This window comes from Poecilia formosa, unplaced genomic scaffold (genome assembly GCF_000485575.1).
Source record: "Poecilia formosa unplaced genomic scaffold, Poecilia_formosa-5.1.2 Scaffold299, whole genome shotgun sequence".
Taxonomy (NCBI): domain Eukaryota; kingdom Metazoa; phylum Chordata; class Actinopteri; order Cyprinodontiformes; family Poeciliidae; genus Poecilia; species Poecilia formosa.
The window spans coordinates 154,705-182,600 of NW_006800238.1; the positions used below are offsets into that span (position 1 = coordinate 154,705).

The window sequence follows — 27,896 nt, forward strand, 5'->3', positions numbered from 1 at the left end:
TTTATTCAGTGGCACCTCTGCAGCTTTTTGCGGACGGAAACATTAGAAATAGCAGTCCAACACGTCTGCGAGCATGAGGAAGTGGCCAGCGGATCAATAGAAAGATGATCACGTGAGCAAGGCAAGCATATCACAAACGAAAGATGCTGAGGCTAGGCCTGTCTGAAGCCCCCTCCGCCACCTCGTCATAACTGTTCAGATCTGTCAGTCGGTGGGGGAATGAATACCAAGCATGAATAATAGATTATCACCGATATTTTTAGGTGTGCCGAGGCTCCCGCGATCTTGCAGCTCATCTCTGGATTCTTCATTTTACTTATTTATGGCCACATCTTGAGTAAGAGACAAGAGTATTACTCAACCTTCCATGCCTCTAACTCTGTCCGGGGACGTACTGCAAAATGCTGAGTGCTTCTTGAGAGCCATAAAAATGTCAATGAGAGAAAATGTCAGGGAGCTTCCGCTGAAGTAACAGCTGATGTTGTCGCAACGCATTAAAAATAAGACCAAAAAAAGATGCATTTTATGTTTTGAAGCATTGGGTTGAAGAACTTCTTCACATTTTGTTATATTTTAACCACAATGACCACATACCTGTCCACTGAAAAGAAAATTTCACAATTTTAACTTTTCTGTACAGTTTGTGGAGGTTAGGGACCATAAAGGAATAGCAAATAGGAGAAATATAAAATACTTGAGACCCCTTCTAAAGATGCTTTTAACTGCCTATTTTAATAGTTCAAACATCAGATAAATTTTAACAGGCATGAATTCACAGTGGAAACAATCATCACTAATGCAAAGGCTAACATCTATAAGCTTAGGGGAACAGCCAATTGGCTGCTTTACAAATGCCAGCCAATAGCATGCCGAGTAACATTACGCTAGATATTTTAGCTTCTCATTTTCTTCTGAATATTTTGCAATGCACTACAAAAATAAAATCAGGTTATGGGTGGATTTTCCACGAATACTGAACCTCAAATAGGTGGGTGTCATATTTCTTTAGCCCTTTCTACCCTAACACCCTTAAAGAGTCAACCTACCTGTATTTTAGGTTGCAAAAAATATATCTCAATCTTTGAATTTCTCATGGAGCTCATCTGAAAAGAAACATTAAACTAAAAAAAATCTACCTCAACCTGGCTATCCACCTAAACTCTTTGAGATAAACAGAGATCCATAGCTCATTTCACATGACTGAACTTCATGGAAGAGTGACCAGAAGAAACCCACTGTTGGGAAAAAAAAAGCATGGAGAAGCTCTGTTTGCGGTTTGGCAAACAACACACCTGTGTAAGAAGGTCCTCTTGTCAGCTGAGACCAAAGTTTAACTTTTTGGCCAACAGGCAAAAGCTATTTGTGGCAGAAAAGTTACTTAAACTTGCCCACCATGAACCTTGTGGTCACAGTATCATGCTTTTCTTCAGAGGGGAAAGAAAAGCTGGTTGAAGTTGATAGGAAGATGGATTGAGGTAAAACACAATCCAGGAGGAAAACAGGTTAGAGGCTGCCAAAGACTTAAAAAAGAGGCAGAGGTTCAACCACCAGGAGGACCATACTGTGAAGCACGGCAGTGGCAGCAGTATGATGAGCCAAAACTTTTACATTTCAAGCATTTCTCTCTAAGTGAATACTCCTGATTGTTGTTTAAGCTCATGGTGTTGCCTACCACAAAGAAGATGTAAGACTATTACCAGCAAGAAAACAACCAAGAATAAAATAGCTTTTCTTCACATGAAACATTTAAGTGTTTACACTCTTATCTTATTCTTCTCTGAGTGTATATTAAGTCTCATCTTTGTCTTCTACATTAGTATAATATACAAAGACGAGAGTGATACATACTAAAGTAGTATGGAAATGAGCAACCCTGTCACGCATGTGATAAAAGATGAAAAGAAAAAGAGACAATAGAAAACATCGGAGCAATCTTATGGGATTCTGACTGCCATCCTGCCTGATTTAAAAGGTTCTCAAATTCCACGACTGGGGTGTCATGAGCTCTGCCTGTGGGAGTGAGCCACAGATGGATTACAGTAGAAGTAATCACAATACATGAATATGAGATGCCTTTCTTGCTGAGGGAATGCTGCCTCCTTTTCTTTTTTTTCTGCCACATTCCATGTTTGTCCATCATCATTTGTCCATCCTCCTTGCAGCGATGCCAACACTCTTTGCCAATTCGAGCCCGCACTGAGTGCAGCTGCTTCCCCATAACTTTAAATGTGAATTAATTTTCCGTTTCCTTTTTTTTTTTAAACAAAAATAAAAGTGCTGCAATAGCTGTTTTAAAAAATGCGATTATTGTTTTAGGATTTATGAATCTGTTCAAGAGCGTGTCACTGCAGCAAAATGTGGTGCTAGATAACAGTTTATCCAGGTCATAACATCGCAAATGTGCAAATGTGTTCCTGTTTGTTGCTGCTTTACTGATTTGAAAAGCAATCCAGCTAAGAACGGAAGAGAAGCTATGGTATCACACATTTTTTAGTCAATTTTAAATTGAATGCAAACAGGCTTAAATCTTAATGCGTTATACTTAGCGAGGCACTAAATAAACAAGAGCTGCTGTAGTAGCTGGAATTCGCAGAACTCTACTAATGCAACAAAAATGTATATGATATGTAAGACAAATAGCTCTGTGAATCTAGAAAAAAAAAAAAGCCTTTTAAGCTTGGGTGTTATCCGATGAGAGTACATTGTCACTCACTTTCCGTCGAAGGGGTTAGCTCCAGGGATGGTGTGTGTACTGTCCCTGCCCACCAGGAAGCGCACTCGGTCGTAGAACGTCTGCAGGTTGCTCTGTGCCGAGGACATCTGCGTCTCCTGGATGATGTCCAGGGGGTCAGGCGAGCCCACGCATAAAGAGGTGGTGTGACAGGTTGCCTGAAGACAGCAGTCTGGATCCATGCAGTCCACCAGGCCATCTGAGAAGGTTAAACAAGTCACAAGCAAACAGATTCACAAAAAAAGAAGTGTGGTTAACACCTGGCAAATGCAGAAAAGCGTACACACACTGAATAAAATATGCTATTGGGTAACACTGAGTAATAATATAAAGCTAAATACTAAACTTATGCTGGAGTTTAGGAGTAGAGACGTATTGATAAGTCAGCTCCTGACCAAAATTGTGGACCAATTTCAGTTTCAGCAACTCAAAGTAAAAAATTGGCTCCTCTGTTAACAACCTAGCAGAAGTTTGCCCAGCACACAGCCAGAGTTATGGGTGGAGTTAAAAACAGTGCGTTCCTTTTAGAAGCGGCAAAAGTGAGACAGTAAATGTTAAATGTTTTCAAAGTTACAATACATGCTAAAGGACCACATTAGCAGAAGTGGAAGCAATGTTATAAACTTTTGCAAAAGAGCATAATATGCAGAAGATGCAGTTCCCTCTCAGTACATTAGATAACATTACTAAAAATGAGTCTTTGCACTTTACTTTGCTAAAGTGGGTCATTAGTGTCTCCTAACCATTGCTTTCAGGGGCATATCTGGCCAGATGGGGTGATAAAAATAAACTGTGCTGTCAGGAGTCAGTCAAATCCCAGGCAGTACCCTGCTTTTGCTGTTGAGAGCCGTGTGGTCCCTGTTAAGTGATGGGAAGACAAACAACCCCTTGTATAAATAAGGGAGGCCAGTGCACAGCTCAGGCTGAAGAATCGGGTCTGGAATAAAGAAAGTCACATCTCCCACTTGGAGTAGAGATTGGTGCAACATCCCTGGCTGGTTGGGTGTGTGTGTGTGTGGGAGTGTGTTTCTGCCTCTGCTCAGGGTTATTTAGAGGGAAAAGGACTTCCCTGTGGAGATAGAAAATGTTCAAAATCTTAGAGGTTAATAAAATATCAAGGTGAATTTATTAATACTTCCAATCAGGACAACTCTATTTTATTTGCATGTAAAGATTGCACTGGATGTGTGCATGTAGCTTTCACATGCTCTATACAAAAGTATTTCATTTAGAGGAAAGGACATCCATAGGATTTTACTTAGAGCCAAGACTGTACACAATAAAATCCCTGCATTATATCCACCTGTTATGGTTCTACATGACTAGTTAGCTTCAGAAGAGAAGCAGTTTTGTACCTTTTCTAAGCATTGATTCAGCTTGAATTCAGCACTTACTGCTAATTGTAAGTCAGCTCCGCAGTTTTTCTTCTTCACTATGTATTTGTTACAACTAAGCTATTTTGTTTTTCCTGATCTGTGTGTAATATTTACATTTTCTTTAGATTTTCACTTTTTTTCTTTCCTTTCTTCCAGTTAAAAGCAAGCTGGCTCCTGGGATTCGAGGCAGTGAAATCTCAAGATAATTTCAAGACAATTTCTACTGCTACTGGCTCTATATGAATACAATTGGAATGGCCTACATAAAAGGTATAACAGAGCATGGAAAGCTTAAAGCAAGTACAGAATATTTCTCAAGCCCACAGGGGGTGAATTTTATTGTCAAATCATGTCTGGTTCAGAGTCCGTGTTGGTGTCTGGTCAGTGTCAAAAGGCATTTGTGATTTTACCTCCATCGTTGTCCTTGACATCACTGCAGGCGGTTTCCATGGAGGTGTCACAGCCGGTGCCCCTCCAGCCCAGCTGACACACACAGTACCAGCCGTTGTTACCCAGAGTGCACCTGCCATTTCCATTGCACAAACCAGGACAACCCTCTATGAAAAATAGATGAAGACAAAGACCAACGGTCACAACTGAGTCTCAAACAAAGAGAAATTAATGAACAACAAAAAATACAGAACATCATTTGTGCACCAAAATTGCTTTGTAAAAAAACTGCTTTGCTGTTCGTGCTTTAAGCAGCAATAACCTAATGTTATAACCTAATGCTATGTGAAATTTTAAATGGATGAGAGCAGCTCTAATGACCCTCAGCTAAACTTGATTAATTCGATACACCTTTTGTAAAGCTTTCCAATATCCCTTTGCAGCAGAATCAGATAAGAGGGATTTTATTAATCAATATTCACTTATTACTACAGCATATTAGCCAGGTACTTTAGCTGTGCAATGAAAGCAGTGGAGTTTATACTGCCCAATTTGAAATAATTTAATAGGTAATTTTGGATTTCAAGGTTGTTTTCCTATTAAGCTTTGCAAAAATACCCACATCCCTTCGACTTTTTCACATTGCAGCCACAAACTTCAATGTGTTTCTTTAGGACTTTCATGTGACAGACCCACACAACTTAGTGAATGATTGTGAAATGCAAGGAAAATTATATAGTACTTCTTGAGGTTTTTCACATGAATTTGTATTCAGGCTCCCTTCAGTTAATACTTTGTAGAACTACGTTATGCTACACTTAAAGCCGCATGTCTTTCAGAATATACCTCTGCCAGCTTTCCACATCCAGAGGCTGAAACCGGTACCTACTCTTCTTTGTTAAAAACACCAAGCTAAATCAGACTGGATGACCAGCGTCTGTAAATATCACTTTTCAAGTCTTGCAACAGATTTTAAATTGGAGTTGAATCTTGGTTTGACTGGGTCATTCTAACACACACATTTGTTTTGATCTAAGCTTTTTTATTGTAGCTCTGGCAGGAAGGTAAATCTCCACTATTATGTATTTTGCTACTTCTAAAATATTTTCTTCCAGAATTGCCTGCATTTAGCTCCGTCAGTAACTGTATCCCAGTAGTGAGCACATGCAGTTATGGTGAAGCAAATTTACCATTTAGCATTTCTGCTAACTTTTAAAACGCTTAGCACATTTAGCATCTTCTAAATTATCCTTTAAGTAGTTAAGACGGTTATGTTCATGCTCTTATTTGATAATTATTTAGGCAGTAATTCTGTTTCCTGTTGTCACAATCTTTGCCATGATGCAGTGCAGCAAATGATGTTTATTCTGTACCCAGAATGCACTGCAGTTTAAAATTTACTGATGTCCTGCATGCTTTCTGACTGGAGCCCTACAATTAGGGCAAACTCAGAAACAGTTAGCAATATCGTTTCTCAACAAATGTAAAAGTGAAACCATGACAGGAAGTGATTCTGTTCCAAAGAATCACTTGCTGAAGCGCAACTTTGCACGCAACCACGTAACACGTAACATACAATAGACACATGGGTAGCATCAACATGATTGAATTTGTTGCGTTAGCCTTTGATAAGTACCATGTTGGAGCCTTGCTCAGCACAACTAACTTTTAGTTAGTGATGTCCACTTCTGTTCTATCATTTTCCGCCTGCTTTGTTATCTTTCTTTGTTGTATTGGTCTAAAACATGAAATTCCTAAAAAAAAAATAAAAAAAACACAAAACAAAACGAAAAAAAAAAAAACAAGGTCTGTTTGTAATGTGACAAAATCTGAAGATTTCCAGGAATAAAATAAAATTGGAAAGTAGTAGTAGTAGTTTAAAAAGTGGTCTAAATTATTGTCAGAGAAATGGGTTTTTAACTATCAGTAATATCCCCTCAAATAGAGAGACCATGATATCCCTTTAGGAGAAGTTCCAAGCTAAACAAAATGGGTTTTATATAAATTGGAAAAGGTTGTGCTTGGTTGCTTTGAGCAGAGGTCGCCTAGCTGTATTTCTGGGAGCTGAGCCCCAGGGGATCTGAGGCAGGCTGGAGTAGAGAGACAGGTGAAAGATTTCATTGTTTCCTCCCGGATAGGTCTTCACAAGGGCACAGATCAGACGATTATGATGCCAATTGTTCTACCCTGTTTGACATTTATCTGATACATTATGATATTTATCCCCTCGCTGAGGCAGAGGGGAAAATCTAAAGATATCAAACGCTCAGCTCTGTCATAGATTGTGGTGTTAGAAGGATGCCTTAATAGAGAGAATGCTAAGCTGACCCATTTTATCAACTATCTCTCTTGTGCAGCTTGCTTTTACATCAGACAGAGACAGAACTGGACCGGAGAACAGAAAAGGGAGAAAACAGGTAAGACAGGTGTACTTATAAGGTAGTAACTGTAAGGGAGGAAAGGCTGATTGATGGATGAATCAGGGCTGCAATTATATTGTGACATAATTCACAATGCAGCCACAGTCTGCATAATATATGCTGTTAGTTAGAATAGAATAAAGAGCCACAAAAGGTAATTAATCCCAAATTTCTGGAGCACAACTGTCTGCCTCCATTTATTAAAATTTTTCACACAATTAAATTTTCGAAGTTAAAAGTTGCTTAGTATCCTTTGTAGTGACTTGCAACCCAAGATAAAGAAGTCTTATAATATATCTGCGCTTTACAGCTGCAGCATAATCTCATACTGAAATATGTAGAAAAAGCCATCCTGTAATTTAAGTGGATATACTCAGGACACTCCTACTCTGTGAAAATAACAGTTTTCAATGAAATCTCCCGTGCTACAACTAAAGAGACCTCTAGCAATTTCTCTAAAATAATTCTAGATGAAGCATTTATTCAATATGAACTTTGCATTTCAGAGAACCTAGCAATTTTCAGCTTGATCTTTTCCTGTTAGGTTGTTTTGACAACAGCATCATTTGGTATGGATGCAATTTCTGGGTAAAGATGCCTACTAATTAGCAATTTTCAAATTCAATTAAGTGTTTTCAATTAAGTAATATGAATCAGAGTTTTAAAAGCAAACATTGTTTTTTTCCACCATATATCTGTTCATGCAGGCTGTCGGAAAACATTTTAGAATATCAATATTCTAATCATTTTGTCTTAAAATAGTAATAAAATCGTGTTTTACTGCACGGGCTCTGTTGCACACACAGTGTAACATCAGCTCTGACACTAAAGTAAAAAAAAATTATTATCACTTACAGCATGAATGTTGCAAAAATATATTAAATTATTTATTTTAGTCAGAATTGGTACTGGCATGTCAAACTTTACAGAAACACTAATCGATCACTAGAGTAAGATTTCCTGCTTATTTGCAGTATAAACATCAGCTAACACATTTCTATTAGTTACTACGAGGTTTTCCCATATCTTCACTAAAAGCAACGTTCAAAATGTTTAAAACTGCTAAAAATGTGACAATATGTGTAGTGAGATTTTGCTCTTGTAATTAAAGAATAATTGAATAGCTTTTACACGTCTTCACCATATATAGCTCTTCTGCTCATCCCTTCAAGAGATTACAAGCTAAAATTGTTTATTACTGCTGTAACTTCAATTTCTACAAATGATTGAGAGAATTTATCATCAATAATAAAGTGAAAACTCAAATGATATTCTACAAAACTGCAACCAAATTTAATGAACTGTTCGAAATGACTTGCCTCTTGGACACTTTTGGCATTGGCTGTCCATTTATTGAGCAAATGGACAAAAACAACTCTGGTTAAGCCAGTGGAGCTGGACGATTAAGGAGCTCAGAATGTTTGTTATACGGATAAATAAAGCTTCACTCTCTTTTGGCTTGGTTTCAACTTAACTGGCAGAATATTTCAGAGAGAAGCCCCTGCAGAGCCCTGCCCGAGCCCGTCTGAAACAGCTCCAGACATGAGGATGCAAACGTTCGAAGAGCCCCTCTGGCAGCCGCTCTGATGCCAGGTGGTCTATAACCAAGTACGCAGGGAGGCTGAGAGAGGGGTGCCGGTGGCAGACAGCAAGGGGTGAAGCAAAGCCTCCATTCTCGTTCTGCCTACAACCATAAAGTCTTTTAATTAAAGAGGCTGCAGCCTCGGAACCTATCAGGCTTTGCACAGCACTGTAAGCTCATCTATAATGCAAGGTGCAGGTTATGAATCCCCTCTCCCAACATCCCCCTACTGAGAAGGCTAAAATGCACAAACCAAACATTTGATGTATAGAAAGCAGCTCAGTTTGAATTGGGCGTGAAGGTGCTAAGTGGAGATTACCATGGAACATTATGTTGAAAATACGATGAGAGAAGATTTTTACTGGTGCATCTCAATAAGTTAGAATCTCATCAGGAAAGTTAATTGATTTGGGATATTCAGTTCAAAAAGTGTAAAATGTGTAAGATTCATTACACAATACAATACATTTTTAAGCATGTATTTCTGTTGGTGTTGATGATTTTGGCTTACATCGATCAGCGTGTGGCTCTGGTGATATGTTTCCTGTTAGGGAGCCGCACTGAGAAAACACTAACGGATAACATAACTCTCTAAATCAGTCCCTCCACGATGCAATAAAACGAATATTTTTTTGTGATTGTTGTGGCCTAATTGACAGATTTTTCACACCCTTGTTCTAAAGGTTGTGGTCAAAGTCCCTAATATTTTTAAGTTTTATTTTTGCTATAACATCAACTTATAAAAAAGTTGAAATAATCCTCTCAAAAAAGCAAAAACAGGATTTTAACTTGAACTGTATACACTGTCTGAGCAAATCCTACAAAACATCTCAGAATGGTGTTTGAAAATGCAGTAAAAAAAAAACAACTTTGTGAAACAGAAAGTTAAATTAGAAGGGAGCAAAGAGAATTTATCAAAATTCAACTCGGTGTGATTGGTCAGAAATGAAGGAAATGCAAAAAAATTTAAGGTCAGAAGGTGCAGTGATTAGTGAAAATTGCAAGTCTGCAAAATTTGTGAATGATGAGCGAATAGTTATGGTTGCAGCATCGGAACTTCCTGGAGGAATTCCTCAACAATTATGGAAATTTGCACCTGAACCTCCAACAGCTAGGATTCTGTCTCCAAATCTTCCTCTAGACTGTGGGACCTTGACTTCCAAACATTTACTATTATCTGAAGAGGACACTGGACCACTGAGCACCAGTCTGGTCCTGCAGTCTCTAGCTAAAAAGTGGCTTGACAAAAGGAATAATGCAGATGTAGTTCATGTCCTGGATCTGCCTGTAGTTTTTGACCTTTTTTGAATCTTCCCCAAACTCTTAAGTTGCTTATTCCAATTTTTCAACCAAAACCTTTCCTGCTCCCATTCAGATCCGAGTTCAGCCTCTGGTGAAAGTGCAGGTGTTCTTGCATCTTGCCGTTTCTTCACAAGTAATCACAGGAAGGTGGATAGACAGATGGGGGTGTTTTTTTGTTTTGTTTTGTTAATGCCAAGTATAAGCAATGCCCTGGATTTATTGGCCCACCTGCACTCTAACTACAGCCCCACTTTTAGAACGAGATCCCGGATACAAGGAGCTCAGATGAGCTTCCTCTTTGGTGTGGCTGGGGTTAGCCTTTAAGACAGAGGAGGAGCTTCCTCATCCGGGGGGGAACTCCAAGTAGAACTGCTGCTTATTCACACCTTCCCTAGAAAGACCAGAATAGTAGCGGAGAGAGAGAGGTTTGTTTTTCTTCCTGGACCTGTTATCCTCGCGACCCAATCTCAGATAAGGAGAAGACAATGGATGCAAGCATGGATTGACATTTTCCTTCCAATGAACTTTACATTAAAATGCTTTGACACCATACAATGCTCTGTTTTCTTGAAACTTGAAAGAGCAATTACACTCCTTCTGGAGGGCTGAACCGAATATCAAGATAGCTGTCTTTTGCATAATTGTGAAGGCTAAACTATGGCCATAACATTAAAATCTTGTATTATAGATTTCTTATTCATCTAATTTAATATTGAAATTTTTTTTAAAAACTTAATTAAAAAAAACATAATATTTGCAAGCCATAATCATCAAAATGAACACAGAAACTTTTGGAAAACAATGTTGTGTAATGAATCTATTTAAATTTCAAATTATTGACCAAACTAATAAATTCTAATTTATTGAAATGCATCTGTAGAATGAGAAGAACAGTGTTTTGGATGGAAATGGACCAAGGTGTGTGTCTGCGTGTGTTTGGGTGTGTGTTTCACGGCTTGTTAATGCTGACCGGCGTTACAATGAGTCGAGCGCAGAAAAGATTGAAGGAGGAATGCCATACCTTTCACTACCTTATCCAGATAGTGAGCTTGAGAGATAAAAGACAGGACATATAAGGGAGGTTTGAACAGTGGCACTTCCATGACAAGACAGCAGGGCAATGTGTTAGTATACGTTACAAAACGTGGTTAAAAAAAACACAGCCACAAAGCATTAACAGCATGCATTACAAGCAAGACATCGAGCACAATCCCACACAGGAGAGGGATGGAGACAGAAGGAAGACAGGGGGGAATTGTGGGACGCAGAGGAAGATTGCAGTCACCAAAATGAAATCTTCAGGAAAAAAAAAAAGTCTGTTTCTTTTTATTAAATGATGGAAACAACTAAATAGCCCAGGGGAGTATTTCGAAAACACTGGCACTGACGTGAATATTGCAGGCTTCAGCAGTGTTATGCAGGACAGAGGTCACAAAAAGCTCTTTTAATCATCGTCTGCGGACGATGCAAGTGGCCTCGTCAGGAATGAGACCAGATCAGACCTGATCAGACCTGTAGGGGGCCTGGGGCCAACACACGGGGCCCTCTGTGATGGAAATTGATTTAAATTGAGATCTTAATCTACGACACAGAGAAATCTTCTTGTTGAATCTGGATCTCAATATGGCCTTTATAAAAGAGCCATCAATAATGTACAGGCCAGCATATAAAACATTCACAAACTGAGCCGAAGCTCTGTTCTCAGGCAGCGCTGCCTCGAGACCAATGAGAATACTGAGAGAAAAATCAGCTTTTTCTTTTATGAGCTTTTATTTCTGGTTTCCCTTTGACTCAAACATGTAGGGAATCACTGAGGCGGCTGAGAAAAGGGATTGCCATTGTGCTTTCAGTTTTTTGTATCAGCTGTAAAAAAAAAAAAAAGAAACCTTGATGTGTCGAAACAACCACCAAAAAAAGCCCTTGTCTTTTACTTTTGCTTTTAAAACATAACATTACCAATGTAGCTAATGAACCGATTTCCTGACATATCATTACTGGCGTGTTTTAACTTGCTGGTTTTTATACTAGTAGGTATGAGTAAAGCTTATATTTCTTTGATTCCAAAAGGTATTAAGTGGTTTGTCTGAGATATACTAAAACAAAGAAAGAGGAGTAAGAAGAAATGAGTGAATTTGCACATGAAAACACAGAACACCAGCAGGCTCCAAGCAACACATTCTTTTGGTCATTTCACGTTTTTCATTAAGAGTTCATGAAGATGGTACCCTAAATCAAAACTCATAACTACCTACAAATATAATGTGTGCTACAAAATCTCACAATTTTTTAGCTTGTGTGGGCTACAAGGAAAATTTTATCCTTTTTTAATTTGTTAATGCAACATGCCTACATGCTACAGTATCACAAGAAAAACACTTTTCAGTTTGTATATGTGAATTTGCGAGCAAACTTTTGGAATGTTGCAAAAAAAAAAAAAAGAAAAATTAAAAAAGGAAATGCATATCAACTGTGTTTCCCTCGAATGGTTTGGACTGAATCAACCAGGCTACGGAAAGCATGATTTTGCCAGATGTTGATGGTACACATGCCTGTAATAAACAGGAAGTAGAGGTTGCAAGCTAGCATGAACTAGCACTCATCTCAGAAAAATTGATAGAATTTTTCAGGAATGTGTTATCTATCGGCCAAGTTGTAATTGTTCAGTCATGTCAGCATTGATAATGTTGCATGCTGTCCTGAGATGCAGAGAGAGAAATGCAATTCTAAGGCAGCGGAAACAGCTGATGAGTAATGTGAGGTAATTGTTTGCTGTCAGAACTTAGTTGGCAAAAGTGTTTCCATTTTAACTTAAACTGTTTTTCAGAAAAAAACAAAAAACACCTCAAGGAAGTATAAAACATTTTTGCAAAGTTATTTCAAAGTGCCACATCAAGCTTGTTGATGTCCAGCATCTTTGAACATATGAACTTGATATAAAAAAAAGAAGAAGGAGCCATTGATAGTTTCTAGATAATGAAATTTCTTTTTAAGGTTACATTCTGGTTTTCAAAAGAGCTTTTGACATTCAGTCAAGGTCTTAAAAAATTTAGCTTCTACCAGTTTTTAGTGCAAGAGAGCAACAGCATTAGTATAAACAGAGAGCTGAAAGCGGTGGATGACCGGCTCACAATGACTCACACGTCAGCATTTGAAAATAATAGTAAATGGAAAGGGAGCAAAGAAAAGATGAGAATAAGGATGAGTAAAATGAAAAGACACCTTAGCACATTCCCACATTAAAATGCATGAAGGCAAGCCTCAGATCCTTGAGTAAACCTGTTCATGCTTTACTGAGTTGCACAAATTCAATTAAGCATGCTTTCCCATTCTTTCTCTGACTGGATACTTCCTCTCAGACCCGACGCTTACACACACAGGCAAAGAGGTAGTCTGCACGCCTTTGTTGGTATCCCTCCCCCTTCACTGCATCCTGACCAAACAGACATATACATCGAAGCTGTTCCCCCCCTTAACGAAACCCCAGCCTCCTCTCTTCCTACCAATGGTGCAGTGTTCTCCGTTCCAACCAGGACTGCATTCACATTTGCCGTCCTTGCATGTGCCGTGCTCGTTGCAGCGCGGGTGACACGCCCTTTGGTCACACCCGGCGCCCATCCAGCCGTCGTCACAGCGACAGGTGCCTGAAACACAAACGCCATGGCCTCCACAGTCGGCTGCACAAATCTCTGTGGGAGACAGAGACACAGAGGAAGACAAAAAAGACCGACAGAGAGAAAGAAAGGAGCGGTGGGGGTAGGAAATGGGAAGACAGGGCGGTGATGGGACAAGGCAGAGGTGGAGAGAAAAAGACAAATCCAGAAGTTATTGTCAAAGAAAGGCGGCCACGCTCCACTACCTTGTCTGATGGCAGCTGAAAAGAAATTCCTGCACCTCATAGGGACAATCCTTTTTTGACAATACAAATCTAATAAGTCCATTACCGAGAGGAGACAAGATTTGTGTGGCCTTAGCAGACTTATTCTTCCTCACTTCTTCTGTTCTTTATGTTTTCTCCTTATTTGAGCCACAAAATGGCTAAAGAATAAAAAAAAAAATACTCAGATGGAATTAAAAAAAAAAAAAGGCTACAAATTTAACAGTCCATTAATTCAGATAAAACTCAAACATTATTCACTTTAAAACAGTGCACAGTTAAAGGCTTTGCCACCGGTTTGGTCATGGGTTGAAGCAGGCAGTAGAAAGCGAAGTCCATGGACATTTTCTGAAAGGTTTTTATCCAATTTATTTTTGCATTATCTTGGGTAAGCTGATGTAAATAGCAAACAATTTGCAATAATTGTCAAAGGGTCAATTATAAGTTTAGTTTTGCTATAAGGCATGAGCATTTACTCAGTGTACTTTCTGTATTTTTATCTTACCAACTCCAATTTAAAATGTATTTTTCAAAAGCAGTGTGTTGTGTTTCATTATTCTCTGCTGTTGAAATTTCTTTTTCTGTGTTCCACAGCAGGCAAAAAAAAATTTTGTGTCGCAAATCTAACAATTTGCATTTAATTAACGAAATGAAATATAATCAAAATTTGTTTCACAAAAACTGAAAACGTATTGCTGCCACATTTTCACACTCTCATCCTCAAATTATCTTAAACATCCAAGTTATATGTGTTGGATGAAAAAATCATTTTATGTTGTAGCTTTTTGTGCTTTCCCCCCCCCCACGCAAAAAGCAAAAAAAATAAAATAAAATAAAAAAAATAAAAAATCTACAAAATAAGGGGTGAACTTTTCTGAATGAGTAGTGAACTAAATAATGGAATTCACAAAAAGAGATTGGAAAAAATATGTTGATCTAAAATATTTTTGATAAATCTTTCAAACAGAATTCCTTCATATAATAAGGAATTACGTGAAGCAATTTATTTACAAACAATTAAAGACAACTGATCAGAATCAATTATCAATTGATTATTTTTTTATATATACAGCAGTTAATAACAGTCAACTAAGGTGACGAAAGCACTTAATGGTAAAAGTCACATCACAAGAAAAAGAAAGCACTATGCAGATGTTGCTAGCTTTTGACACTCCAAGGCTTGAATAATCAACCCCTTTACTGACAGTTAAAACAGAGCGTAATGAAGTATGATTTTCCACTGCGGGATTTAACAAAATACGTTTTTAAAAAGGACACTTACGAAATGAAGTGCTACATTTGCTTTGGGTGATTTTTCATCCATTTCCACAGCTTCTGAAGCTTTCCTGCAGCCGACTTCTCTTTAAAATTAAATAAATTCACTTTAGATACTAGTGTTGTAGTACTCCAGAATAGTCATGAGACTGTGGTGACTAAAACTTTATCGTCTCTTAGAAAGGAAGCACAAAAAAAGTAAGCTATGTGCAGGTGATGTTAGCAAAGCTAGCTAGCTAACATTAGCAATCTGTCTCTTTCCCTGCCCCTCAAAGTGATTTAGTCAACATTAGCTATACATACCAAGTTATCCATCTGTGTACATTATATACTGTATGGTTTAATAAAAACTTTCCATTTCTTGTCACCTACCTTGGTGTACATGCCAACGTTAAATAATACTAAAGTGAGATGCTGTTCTTGGTCTTGCCTTTGTCTTAGATTTCTAATTTTAGTTTTTTGTTTTACACTTTTTTTAATTATGTTAACATGAACACAAATCTGCAGGTCCTTTCTAAAAGCACTATACATTTAGTGACATCACATAAGGCCTAAGGCAAGAGATGAATTTCTGAAGATAATCACCATTTGTTCAGTTTTGCCATTAACAGTAGTATTAATTTTGGCTTGAGAATCATCAGATTTAAAGTGTGGCAAAAATAAAAAGACTGAATTGCAGGTCAAACGCAACTCAAGTGGACCTAAATCTATGAAAAGTCAATCATCCATTATAATATTCACAAACATCCAGATGATAACCCTGTCTTTTGTGCCTCTTGTGGTGTCATCAGTCCATATACCAATACAGTATAGAGTTTTTTCTTAAGAGATTTTTAAAAACTTTTAATTTTACAAAATCTTGTGGTGGAAATGCATACTTACTTGCAACGTACAATTGTTAGTGAAACAAAAGTGCTGCAGTGGATGATGCCTTTTAGACGAATATTTTCAATATACTTTTTCCATTTCTTTTTTTTAGAGCTTTTTGAGCAGAGGAGGAAGTGCATTCATGAACTGCAGAAGAATGACACAGTGAAGTCTGGTCCCGTTATTGTGTGGCAGCTGAAAGACCTCCCTGACTGGGTGTGACGGAGCCCGGGACTTTACCCTCATCTCATGAACTCGAGGGAGAGCATGGCAAGCATAAAGCGCAAAGAAATTAAACACTGACAGATTACTTTGAAATGTTAACCTCTTTATTAACTATTCTGTGGTAAAAGAGGGCTTAGTAGTATAGGCAACAATGAACAATATTATTACTGGCCTATTAGCCAAACCAATTCATGTATGACCACAGGGGACCAAACTGGAGGTAAAATCTTTTAATAAGTCAATTATAGCGTTTGCGGTGCCTATTTTGCCATCGTAACAAATTGAATCTCAGTGCTATTTTTCAGTCAAAAACCCTAACATGGCAACAGTGTGTAAAAAAGCTTTAAAAAATAATCTCACCCTCCTCTGCTAATTATAATAGATCAGCAAAAAACTCTGCAAGTCCTAATTTCATATCTGACTTCTGATGCATTAAGTATGCTGGTAGTGTCTGGATAATTGCCTCCAAAGAGTTTGAGTACAGCCAGCGCACAAACAGAGATTACTGCATAAGCAAACAGAACATATGGGAATGATTCACTCATAAAACATTTACATCGACTTAAAAAGTTTTCACACCCTCTGAACGTTTCCCCCATCAAACACATATGCACATTGTACATTTTTAAACCAGCTTACAAAGTTAGACATTCTTTACACTATTTTTTATACTTCAGATTGTTAAGAATTATTTATGAAAATGTTAAAGGACATTCATCATTTTTAATCCTGCACAAGTATGCACTACAACTGATCTTTCACTTAAAACCTTACATTTGTTGCTGTAATATGACAAAAATCGATAATTTTGCAAGCTGACTTTCACATTCTCTGGAGATAAGATTACATTTAATACAAGGTGCTAAAAAACCAAATAAACATCTAGAGATCTCATTCACACATGTTTTAAAGACAAGAGGGGAGAAAACAGATGCTTGCAGTTCACTGGAATGAATACTGGTCAGAGAAACCAGAGCCAATGTGATTTTCACACAAATGTTCACTTGGAACAAAAAGGGAACCTTTACAATAATAAAGATGCAATTACCACCTACAAATAAACTCGCATTATCTTTGGCAAGAGGAGCTCGCACAGTGAGAAACACCTCTGCTCTTATGATGGCTGTTGCACAAAAGGATTGGGTAAACAAAGTTTCCTCTGGGTGGGAGGAAATGGTAAAAATGGCATAAAAAACATACATAAAACCTCAGGCATACTTTTATTGGTAGTAACAGAATTACTACATACTGTGTACATTTTTGGTATACAGCTCCAAAGACAGCAGAGAAAAGAGGTTTGTCATATAAAAAGTATAGAGCAAGAAAGGAAATCAATTTCAAGTATTCTGAAAGCTTTCCATGTTTTCCGTCATGGTGCAAGGTAATATGCAGCTTTCTGCAGAACCCCACAGCATAGCTTACTGCTGTATTAGAGCCCAGAAAGCTCTACAATGAACAGGATAAAGGAGGATAAAAAGCCAACTCATCATCATTTACAGAGCCTTTTCTCTGCAAGGCACACCCAGACTAACTGCCCATTTCCCCCCAAATCCTTAGGATTACCTAATAGGTCATCATGTCTGCTTGGAATACAAAAGGGATTCGTGGATCAGAGAGGCTGCTGCTGTACTAAGGCTCTCATTTCAGAATGAATTATGTGAATACAAATTAAAATAGACTGCAGCTGTAAAACTAGAGCTGATTATCAACACATCAGAAACCTGCTGAACCAAAAATATCTGAAGTGCAAATCTGCAAGGAAACAATAACAGATTTCACAAGAAATATTGCATTAGCATTTATTCATCAACTTACTGTCTGCAGACCTAAGTGGCAGATGAATTAATGTAGATGAATCAGTTTTAGTCATCCTCTACATGATTATGTCGTCTCTACTGCCAAAAAGTCTCTTAAATTCCTTTGCTTAGGGCAGAAACTGGCCCCCAACATGGATAGAGCAATCTATCTTTTAGCAACTGAGAACATGGATTCTGACTTTGAGTTGACTCTCATTTCAATGGTGAACCACTCCAGTGCACGCTTAAATTCATGGGAAGGAGAAGCCAACAAAACCACATCGTTGTGAAAAAGCAAAGCTGAGACCCTGACACTTGATTTCTCACTGCCGTTTCTGGCTTCACAAATGGCGTCTTGGCGTGCACCATGGTGGGAAGGGGAATTATTTAGCTGGCCGTTCACATACCCATTTCTGTAACATTCTGCATACGGCATGAGTGACACATGCCTAACAAGAAGATTGACATGGTAGACTCTGTAAACACGTTCATTTTTACCAGCCTGTGAATGGCTGAATGTGAATACTGAGTAAATATATATGGCAAAAATGTCACAGTCTTCAAAAAACACCCAAAATGAACACTTATGGCCGTTTTCCACTAGACTATCAGCGCACATCGACTTGGCTAAACTTCACTCCACACAGTTTGGGTGGTTTTCCATTACAACTGAGTTGTGGGTGGGGTCATCATATAGTCGGGTGGCCCCAAAGTTCAAAAAGTTTTTCGGTGTCTCTTACTGCTGTAGTTACCTCTACAAAATGACTTGGGAGACAAAAAAATCTTAGGCTATGTTCACACAGCAGGTCTTGAAGCACAATTCTGAATCTTTGCTGAAATCAGATTCTTTTTTTTTTTGGTGTAGTTGTTGTGACTGCAATCAGACTTCTGTGTTGTGAACGTTTTATGACCCCAAAACAATCAGACAAAATCCGACAGACTGCAGACTCTGAAACCAATCGGATACGTTTAGCACCAAGTATGTAAGTGGCACAAATCGGATTCTTTTTGGGCGAACAGGTCAGAATTGGGTTGTTCAGACTGCTGTAAAAAAAGTTATACATGGGCTGCATACAGGAAAAAAAAAAGAAAAAAAAAAAAAAGATGTTTGCTCAAGTCATGAGCCCTCTCAGCTATGAGCTGGTCTGTTGTTCCATGGCTACATGCTGAAAACCACATAGCTTCTCCTTAATTTGAGGTTCAATAACCAGCAGGCATCTGCACCTCCAGTCTTCAAGGGCCAGTCCTGCAACGTTTATATGCATCTCTGCTTTAACACACCTGAAATGTGTGATGCTTTATTGCCCTTTTATTCTGGAACAAATGTCTAGAGAACTGCAAGTGTTGAAACACTGAGTTCCTTTAAATCAAAGCCAAAAATCCATTTGTTTATAGTGTAAACTTTGTTTTATAATATCTAGAACATCATTAATCAAAGTCTTTATTCTAACTTTTCACTGCTTTTCTTTATTTTGCCAAAAGACTGTAATGTTTCTTGCCAGCTTTGATTTGACTTGTTGCTGAAATGTCCCATACAAATAACCCTGTCCTGCCTTGATAGTTTGAACACTTTATGGTTTTCTTTCTTAAAAATCGGAAACACCAGTCCCGACCGTCGCTGTCGCTGTTTACATTGTTGAGTTGTGTCAACCTCAACAGCCCCATAATGTCCAGCAGCTTGGGATTTTTCTGCTGCTGTAAGAACAGAAGCTTTTCATTTTTCTTTCAGTTGGAATGTTGTACCTTAAAATTTTAGATGACATTCACCTTTTCTTGACTACCAAGCGAGAACTCTCCCTGTGGACTTAATGAACAGAAAGGAAACAGCCTCCCAGAGCAGAGAAGAAAAAAAAACTATTCTTAGCTGTGAATGTTGCACATTTGTGAAGATAGCAAGATTTAAAGAAAGCATTAACTTGCATCATTCCGCAGAATACCTGCTTTGCTGTGCATCTTTTCCTCCAATCGCAGCTGCCACCTAACCATGCAGAAACTAAAGGAGGAAACCGTCCGTAAAAGATGTAAATTAAGAACAGAATCAACAAAAATGTGACTGCTAGCCTTGGACTTCCAACCGATAATTGATGAGGCTAATTTATGCCTTTACGCGAGACATTTTCTATTAAGAAAATCACCAATGCTCACATCTCTGATGAGCCTCGCAATTAGCAAAGTTGATCTGAATCAAGCTGGGAGATAAATTTGGAAGCAAGAGTGATGGGATTTTACAGAGGAAGTGATTGAGATGTCAATTGTGCTACATGTTGTTGATGTTAGTTGTCAGTTGTAATAAATTTAAGCTCTGATGGGCAACAGAAAAAGTATCACACAAATTTAACCAGATTTGATTGCAAACTGTCAACCTCAAACTGATTATTGACGGGAACCACTGAGGCATTTGTGTGAGTTTGGAAAATACAAAATGTTTACTTCAGACAGAAAAGCCTGATAATTATTAGAAGAAACATGTAATCAGGCAGAAATGCATTTACACACAACAGTGGAGTTAATCAAAGACTGACAGGTTTCTAAAAAAAAAAAAAGGTTGTTTTAATTCTTTGTTGTGATAAACTGCACAACAAAAGTTTATTGGATACCTTGGTAACGATGTGTGCAAAGCAAAAAATTAATAAAATTAGCAAATTAACAAAATCTTTGGTGCCAAATTTGAGAACATGGAGAGAAGAATCTCAGCATTATCTGTCTAAACTTTCTTCACTGTAGCTTCAGGTTCCCTTTACGATTTAGCTGGCCATGAAAAGAGGTCTAATTTTGTGTCTGATTAATTATTTATGTGTTGATCTGGACACATGTTTTGGGTCATTGTCCTGTTTAAAGATCCAGTGTTGACCCATTTTCAGTTCTCTGGTCAAGGCAACCAGATTTTCATTTAAAATCTCTCTCTCTCTTTTTTTTTAAAGGGGTTGTGACTCTAACAAAGTTCTTTGGTCTTTGGGAGACAGACATGCCCAAAACATAACAGATCCTCTACCGTACCTAACAATGGGGAGGAGATGCCTTTCCACATATTCACAATTTGTTTCATACCAGAAAAAAAACCTCAATCTTAGTGTCATCTGCTCAAAGCATACATTTCAAGTTGAAGTTCCAGGTGAGGAATGACTACCGATGCCATTTTTTTTTTTTTTTCCATTTTTCTTCCTTGCATACAAAAAGTCCCAAGTCAGAACTTTTGTGTTGTGTTTAAAGTACACCCGTAAATCCGGCAGACAAGCAACAGCTGCAAACAAGCGTGATTGGATGACAAAACTGCTTCTCTTTGCCCTCTGATAGTTAATATTTTCTTCAAAAAACAATCGGATTGGCTGCTATTGTTGTGTGCCAGTTGAGGTATAAGGACTTAGCCCATCACCGAAGCAATTCAAGCCTAAAATACTGTCTCAATGCAAAGCAGCAGCACAGATGTTCCTAAAACCTTGTGTCAGCATCCACAATCCTCATTTTTAAAGAAGTATTTGTTCAAAGTAATTACATGAATGATCAAGAATTACTGATCTTGATTAATCAGGATCAATAAAAGTTAAATAACATTATGCACGAATCTGACGGTTGAATAACCCAAATCTGACTGACTGAAATCAACAGATTGAAAACAATAAAAATATTTGTTGTTGGGCTCAGCTGTCTATTTATTCAACAAATTAGCAACAAAAAGGGTTTTTGAACTGTAAAATCTTATTTTGGTGATATATAGTGATTAATTATGATTAATTAATCACAAACCCTACACTTAACTCAATATAAAATTATCGAGTCCCACCTCTAAATAAAATAAGCCATGTCAAAATATGTTATTTTGTATTTCAATCTTATTTTTAGAGCAAATATTTTTGCTTCATTATTGAGAAGCACTGGTTAACAGTCAACAAGACGATGGCCTGATACCAGATGTTTTTCTACCTTGCAATCAGAGCTCAGTTGGCTCCTACAAAGGAAACCCTGCCAATGTTTCCCCTCATTATGGAAGTGCTTACCTGTAGAGCAGTCGTGGCCGGTCCAGTTGGGATCGCAGCTGCAGGTTCCAGTGTCTGCCAGGAAAGCTCCATGTCCAGAGCACTGGTCCATGCAGGAGGCCCGGGGGCTTTCACATCCCGGCCCTCCCCAGCCGATGAAGCAGTGGCACTCTCCCTGGACACAAACGCCTCGGCCCGAGCACGTTGGATCCAGGCAGTCCACTAAAAGCGTTTTGACAAAGGGGAGAGTGTTAGACACACCAGTCACCTACTGTTTCCCTCTTTTCACAAGCATCCTGGCATCTTTTTCTTTCTTTTTTTTTCTCGAGCCTGAGCAAAATGACAACAGCAGTGGGCTTCAGCTCAAATGCAGCAGCAACCAGCTTAGCACACGAACAATGAATGAACAGAGGGAGCAGACAGAATTTTTTATTTTTTTTCTAAAAGCTGGAGAAAAGATTTACATAGAAGCAAATTAAATGGCTGTTTGCTTAGTTGGTGTTATGGCACAAACCTACAGGTTCAGCCCACACTTCTGCTGGCGTTCTCCATTTATTGTGTAAAAAAAAAAAATTCTCTGAAGGGACAGCTTTGCTTATTAAATACATAGCTGGAAAAAAAAAAACACATTCATGTAGCAAAAAAACAAGGCAAAAAAAAAAAATTGCGAAGCCTACATTAAGTGGATGTAAATAAGCAGTAAATAAAAGTCTGTAAGCAGACTTGTATGGCAAAAAAGCGTTGTAAAGTCAAACTCATAGGCGCCTTTTACTGGCTTTGCTTTGCTCTGTTTTTTGTACATTGCTCGGTGCACACACCATTATTTCAGTAAACGGTGAATAGGCAACTCGTATCTCTCGAGCGTTGCACATTTTGTCATGTTGTAATGGAAAACTTCAATGTTTTTTGTTAGAATTTTATGAAAGGAAAAATGGTGCATCACTCTAGAGTAGGGAAAATAACATGGAAAACTTCTTTTATTTATGAAAATAAGAACAGTGTGGTATGAATTTAAAGTCTGAACTCCGACACATATGCAAACCTACCAAGACATCCATCTAAAATCGACAGGCTAGGAGAGTATTGCATTGATCAGAAAATAAACCAGAAGGGCCCTTGGCAACTCAAGACCAGCTGCATAGGATTGTTACATCAATGCCTACTAAAACTGCAGTAGGTAACTTTTATAAAAATGTGTTTTTTACATATTTGTTAAACCTGCCACTATGTTCTGAGTTTAATCTAAGAAATCCATCAAGAAAATTGAGCTCATTTGCCTCCTCCTTGTGGTTCTACAGCCCTCTGTAGAAATAAATCACTCCCATCCTGGTCACAAAGATAATTGGCAAAGGTTTGCAAAAAGCAAACAAAAAAAAATAGACGTAATTTCCTAAATTGCGTTCAAAATAATACTCTATTTTGGTTTGTTAAATAAAATCCTCAGAAAATACATTGAGGTTTGTGGTCATATTACAAGACATAACTATGATATGTTTGCATGGCAATGAAACAGCCTTTTCTCTTAATCGCTCCGTCACTGACGTTTCTTGTTTCCAGGGAGCAACGGTCGCAGGAGCGTACAATCACAGAATCAGCATTCTCGCTATAAGTTATTTGTGCACACAGATGGCAAATGGATGCCAAGTAGGAGCAACGTCTAGCCTCTGAGAGCAGTAGGCCACACTATGGCAGGTCTCCTTTATCATAACAAAAAAATGGATAAAAAGACTGTTACAGCTAGACAAACGGGATCTCTCGCCTCTTAGCAGATGGTTTGGGCTCAAGACACAAAGATCAGAGGCTAACTGACAAGAAACTCTCTCCTGGCAATTAATCATTTCTGCTGAAGGTCACACTGAAGAAAGGTAAAAATGTTAAAGGGCCCTTGTGCACATTCCCCTCCACTCCTTATGGCTAACACTCCACCTAAAATAGAATGGGGGCCTATGGATGTCACAAACCCCATTTATCAAAGTCCCAGAGTCCATTTTTCATCTTGAAATGAGAGCCTTCAAGAGCTGACAAACACAATGGCTCCTTCAATCTTATCTAGTCAAACCTTACCAGCGACAAATGAAGGTGGAGTTCCCCCTAGATTAACATCAGACTTTATTGTCTGAACTTCAGACATTAAATGCGCTGTTTTCAACCAGAATATTGCCTCATACCCATGATTTAACCAAGCAAATCCACATACGATGTATATTTCATAGATTTATGTATATTCCCCTCACTACTGAAGAGTTCAAGCTATCAAGTCAAAATAGAAACCCCCACACATGAGTACACTTTTTAAATGTCTAACTCTAATAGGTTGATAGGATGTTATGAGCTAGAATCATATTATGTGGAATTATATTAGGTTAAGGCAAGTCAAAGTGACATTCAAAACAAGCACCTTCTTCGCAGTTCTCTCCTTTGTATCCAGGGTTGCAGATGCAGGTCCCCCCAATGCAGGTCCCATGGCCGCTGCACGTGATGTCGATGCACTGGCTGGTGGGAACATCACATTCGGAGCCCTTCCAGCCGCTGTGGCACATGCAACGACCTTTAAGGTATTGACCATTCCCACTGCACAGCACCGGACAGGCAGCTGTGAGAAGAACAAAGAGCAGAAATCCATTTAAATGGAGAGCTCACTGTAAAATAAAAGCCTCAACTGACAAAAAGTGAAATGAGTGATTCTGCTGCAGTCCTTTTAGCGACACATAGTGGCAAAATTAACTCTGATCTTTGTCCAGACTTGTTTTTGTGAAAACCAATGTTTTTAAACGTATTATCCCATTAATTCATAAATGATGTCTGAATGCAGTAAACTGAATGCAATTCTGCATACTGAGCTGAAGCAGAATAATCTGTTGAGCTTTATAAATCAGTTAAAATATTCAAAGCCTAAAACTTTTGAAATCAAATGAAAACAAAATCTGTTAAAGCCATATGCTACCTGTGTTCAATTTATGATAAATTTCATAATTTATCATAAGTGTGAAATTAAAACATGTTACTGAATAGCTTGAGAAGCTAACATTAGCGAAGATGCTAGCATTAGCAAACTTGACCTAAAATCTTAACACTTTCACGCTTACCTAATGGACAATGCTGTGCTAGCATAAGTTAATATGGTAACATTAGTCACCAATCATTAAAAATGGGAAATGATCTGAATGGTATTTTCAGAGGAAGAGGAAGTAAAATATGCTTTAGAGAACAAAATGGTTTATGTTATCAAAAATAGAATATTAAGTTAATAAAACTATAGCCTAGAAGAAATCATAATCTTGTGTATTTAATAGCTGAAAGTTTTGATATTTTAATATTGCAGGAGTATTTAAAGGCCAAAAGATATAAAACAAATCTGATACAAAGGAAGGAAAACACCATTATCCTCCAAGTTTAGAAATGGGGAAATTTAGGCAAGGTGATGTTTTCTTCGAGACATAACTTGACTTATGAAGAGGAGTGGCTAAGATAATTTGATTTCTGTGTCACATTGCGATACTACAGGCAAACAGCAAGTCAACAAGGATTCTTCCACATTGCAATACAAAAAAAGTATAAACTACAAAACTGCACCAGTACTTTTTAGAAACATCTTGGGGTGACAATACTGGTAGTTTTGTGGATTTTTCCCTTCAAAACTAAACATAACTAATCATTTTAAGGCATTAAACATAAAACTAATTAAACAAAAACAATTTTAGCCAGGTACTATGTAAATTTGCTTGTGTGATACGCTCTTTTCAAGTAGAGACAGAGGCAGAAATAAATAATTTGGTCTTGATTTGCAATATGTGAATTATTACAAATCTATTACATGCTACAATAACATAAAAATTACTCTCCCCAAAGCATAAAAGCCATAAATGAGATTATCATAGTGACCTAATTTATATCTGAATGATGGGAATAAATGTGAATTATGACAGGAAATGACTCACCTCGCCCACAGTCGGGCCCTTTGAATCCTAAAAAGCAATGGCACGTTCCAGAAACACAGTCACCATTTCCAAAGCAGTTGCTGGGACAGTCATCAATGGAATCTACAAGAGAGCAATCAAGAGATTTTCTGAGTAATGTGATTTGAAAAAAAAAAGAAAATTTCATGCCACTCATTTCCTTCTACTGATTATTTCCCTTTGCTAATGACAGTGATGAGAACACGCTCCATCAGCCCCGACGTTTATATTTCACTGCATGCAACTTGTTTGAGTGTTACTTATGTTCCACACAAATGGGCTGATTCATGGGCAGGGAGAACAAGTAGTGATTACTTACGCCTGGACTGAAATGACAAATCATTCCAGTTCTCAAAATTTCCAAATTACCCAAATGTCGAAAAGACCAACATTAGCAACATTTGATAATCCTAATTTGAAGCACTGATTGCTTAAATGAGGTCAGCGACTGTGAAACCTGCACGTTTTCATGTCAGTGCTTTGTGTCTTTGTTCTGCTGTCAGGGAAGGTATTTACAGAAACAGTGAGAAAACTGAAAAGAACACTTTGTATTCCTTCTCTGCCAATTCATCAAGTGCTGCAGTCTTTAAAGGCAACATGTAAATCAGCTTTGCATTTAGAAGTTAAAATTCCACACGGACACAAGATTTTTTCCTTGGCATCTTGTCTAATTGTAGCTGGACTGCAATCAAACGAGTGATTTACAGCAGACTCATAATAATTCATGCTAAATAGATCATTTTCAATGCAGTTAATAGTAACTTCCAAGCTATGCAGCGAGTCAAGAATGCAGTTGATGAATAAACTTTACATTCTAAAATAAAGATTACCTTGAGGTTTAGTCAAACTACCAATGATGGTGATTATGAAAATGGACTAAATCCTTGTATAAGTTTCCTTTATGCTGCTGCACAGCAGGAGTGTGTGTGAAGAATAAGTCTAGAGGATTTTCTTTTTCCCTTCAATATGCCACTGGTACTCTTTTCAAATGAAACTGATGTCAATCTAAATGTTTTATAAGTTCTCTGCAGAGTTTACTATTAATGTGTGTGGTTAACCTTTAAAACAGACCGAATATTTCAGGTCTGTTTTAGGTTATTAGTAGCCCATTTTTTAAGAAACACTCTTGTAAGTGGAATTTGCATTACTTGGTGAAAAGTCTATATTCAGGGTTCCTACACTCAGTGTTAGAAATCCATATTTTTCAAAATTTGAAGTTCTCAGCATCTCAGAACAGTCGGTAACAGGCTGCTACAGACTGTTCTGAGAAGTAAAATTCACCCCCTGAATTTTACTTTTCAGGGGGTGTTCCTGAAAAGTAAAATTCATTCCACAAAAGTTTAGTGTGAATTCATGGGAAAAACTTTGTGAGGTAGACTATTTTTATGTAAACAGGACTGTGTCACAGACCGCCAGGACACCTTAAATCTGCTGTAGTTGTCATGCCAGGGCACTAGATGGTGCTGTGATTATAAAATGACGTCAAAGTTTCCATGTTCATTGTTTGTTGCCTCGGAGGTCCATAGGGTGTCTGCATTAAACGGAAATTGCCCATCTCTGATGAACCAAGTGCTCATGCAATACACAAATATTCCATATCAGAGAATGATCAGAATGTGCTAAACTGAAAATGTTAAGAAGCACACATAGCATGTGTAGAACAAAACCTGCACACTTGTGTCCTGTACATGTGTGTTTCCCTCCTCCGCAGGGGGTGTTCCTGAAAAGTTCCACCCTGATACCTGATTTCAGAAAGTGCGGGTATCTGAGACTCCAGTCACTGGATCGCAACAGAAAAGGTCTAGTTATAGTGGCAACCATCTCCATGTAAATGAGGCCTTAGTAAGAACCTTGAATATTACAGAGTCAGCAGCCATTTTTTCTCTGTGCCTGTTTCCTTCGCACATCACAAGCACAATGGCATCTGGAGTAGAAGTCGACGACCAAGTGAAGGACATCATGAATGAAATGAAAGTGGTGAAGAGCATAGCTCAACATATTGTAAAGACATTTGTAAAGGCATTTTCATGTATTTGCAATTGCAAGACACATGATTGTAAACTAGAGTTTACAATTCAAGATGCCTTTCGAAAGTAATCACAACCTTCCTTATAATGGAAATAAAACA

The 27,896-nt window shown here is 38.0% G+C and overlaps 1 protein-coding gene across 13 annotated transcripts in view; it reads right to left on the reverse strand.

Annotated features, from left to right (window-relative positions):
* Window positions 1–27,896, reverse strand: part of tenm4 (teneurin transmembrane protein 4) — a 209,133-nt gene that overhangs the window by 59,246 nt on the left and 121,991 nt on the right. For 8 of the 13 annotated variants that reach the window (XM_016660825.1, XM_016660824.1, XM_016660821.1 and 5 more), the window contains 7 exons: window positions 25,751–25,852; window positions 24,211–24,405; window positions 21,834–22,034; window positions 13,302–13,487; window positions 10,823–10,849; window positions 4,518–4,664; window positions 2,714–2,930 (listed from right to left, as the gene is read on the reverse strand). In XM_016660825.1, coding sequence (XP_016516311.1) covers window positions 2,714–2,930; window positions 4,518–4,664; window positions 10,823–10,849; window positions 13,302–13,487; window positions 21,834–22,034; window positions 24,211–24,405; window positions 25,751–25,852 — 1,075 coding nt within the window. The remainder of the gene's footprint in view (window positions 1–2,713; window positions 2,931–4,517; window positions 4,665–10,822; window positions 10,850–13,301; window positions 13,488–21,833; window positions 22,035–24,210; window positions 24,406–25,750; window positions 25,853–27,896) is intronic. The other 5 variants (XM_016660826.1, XM_016660827.1, XM_016660823.1 and 2 more) reach the window with 1 other exon arrangement.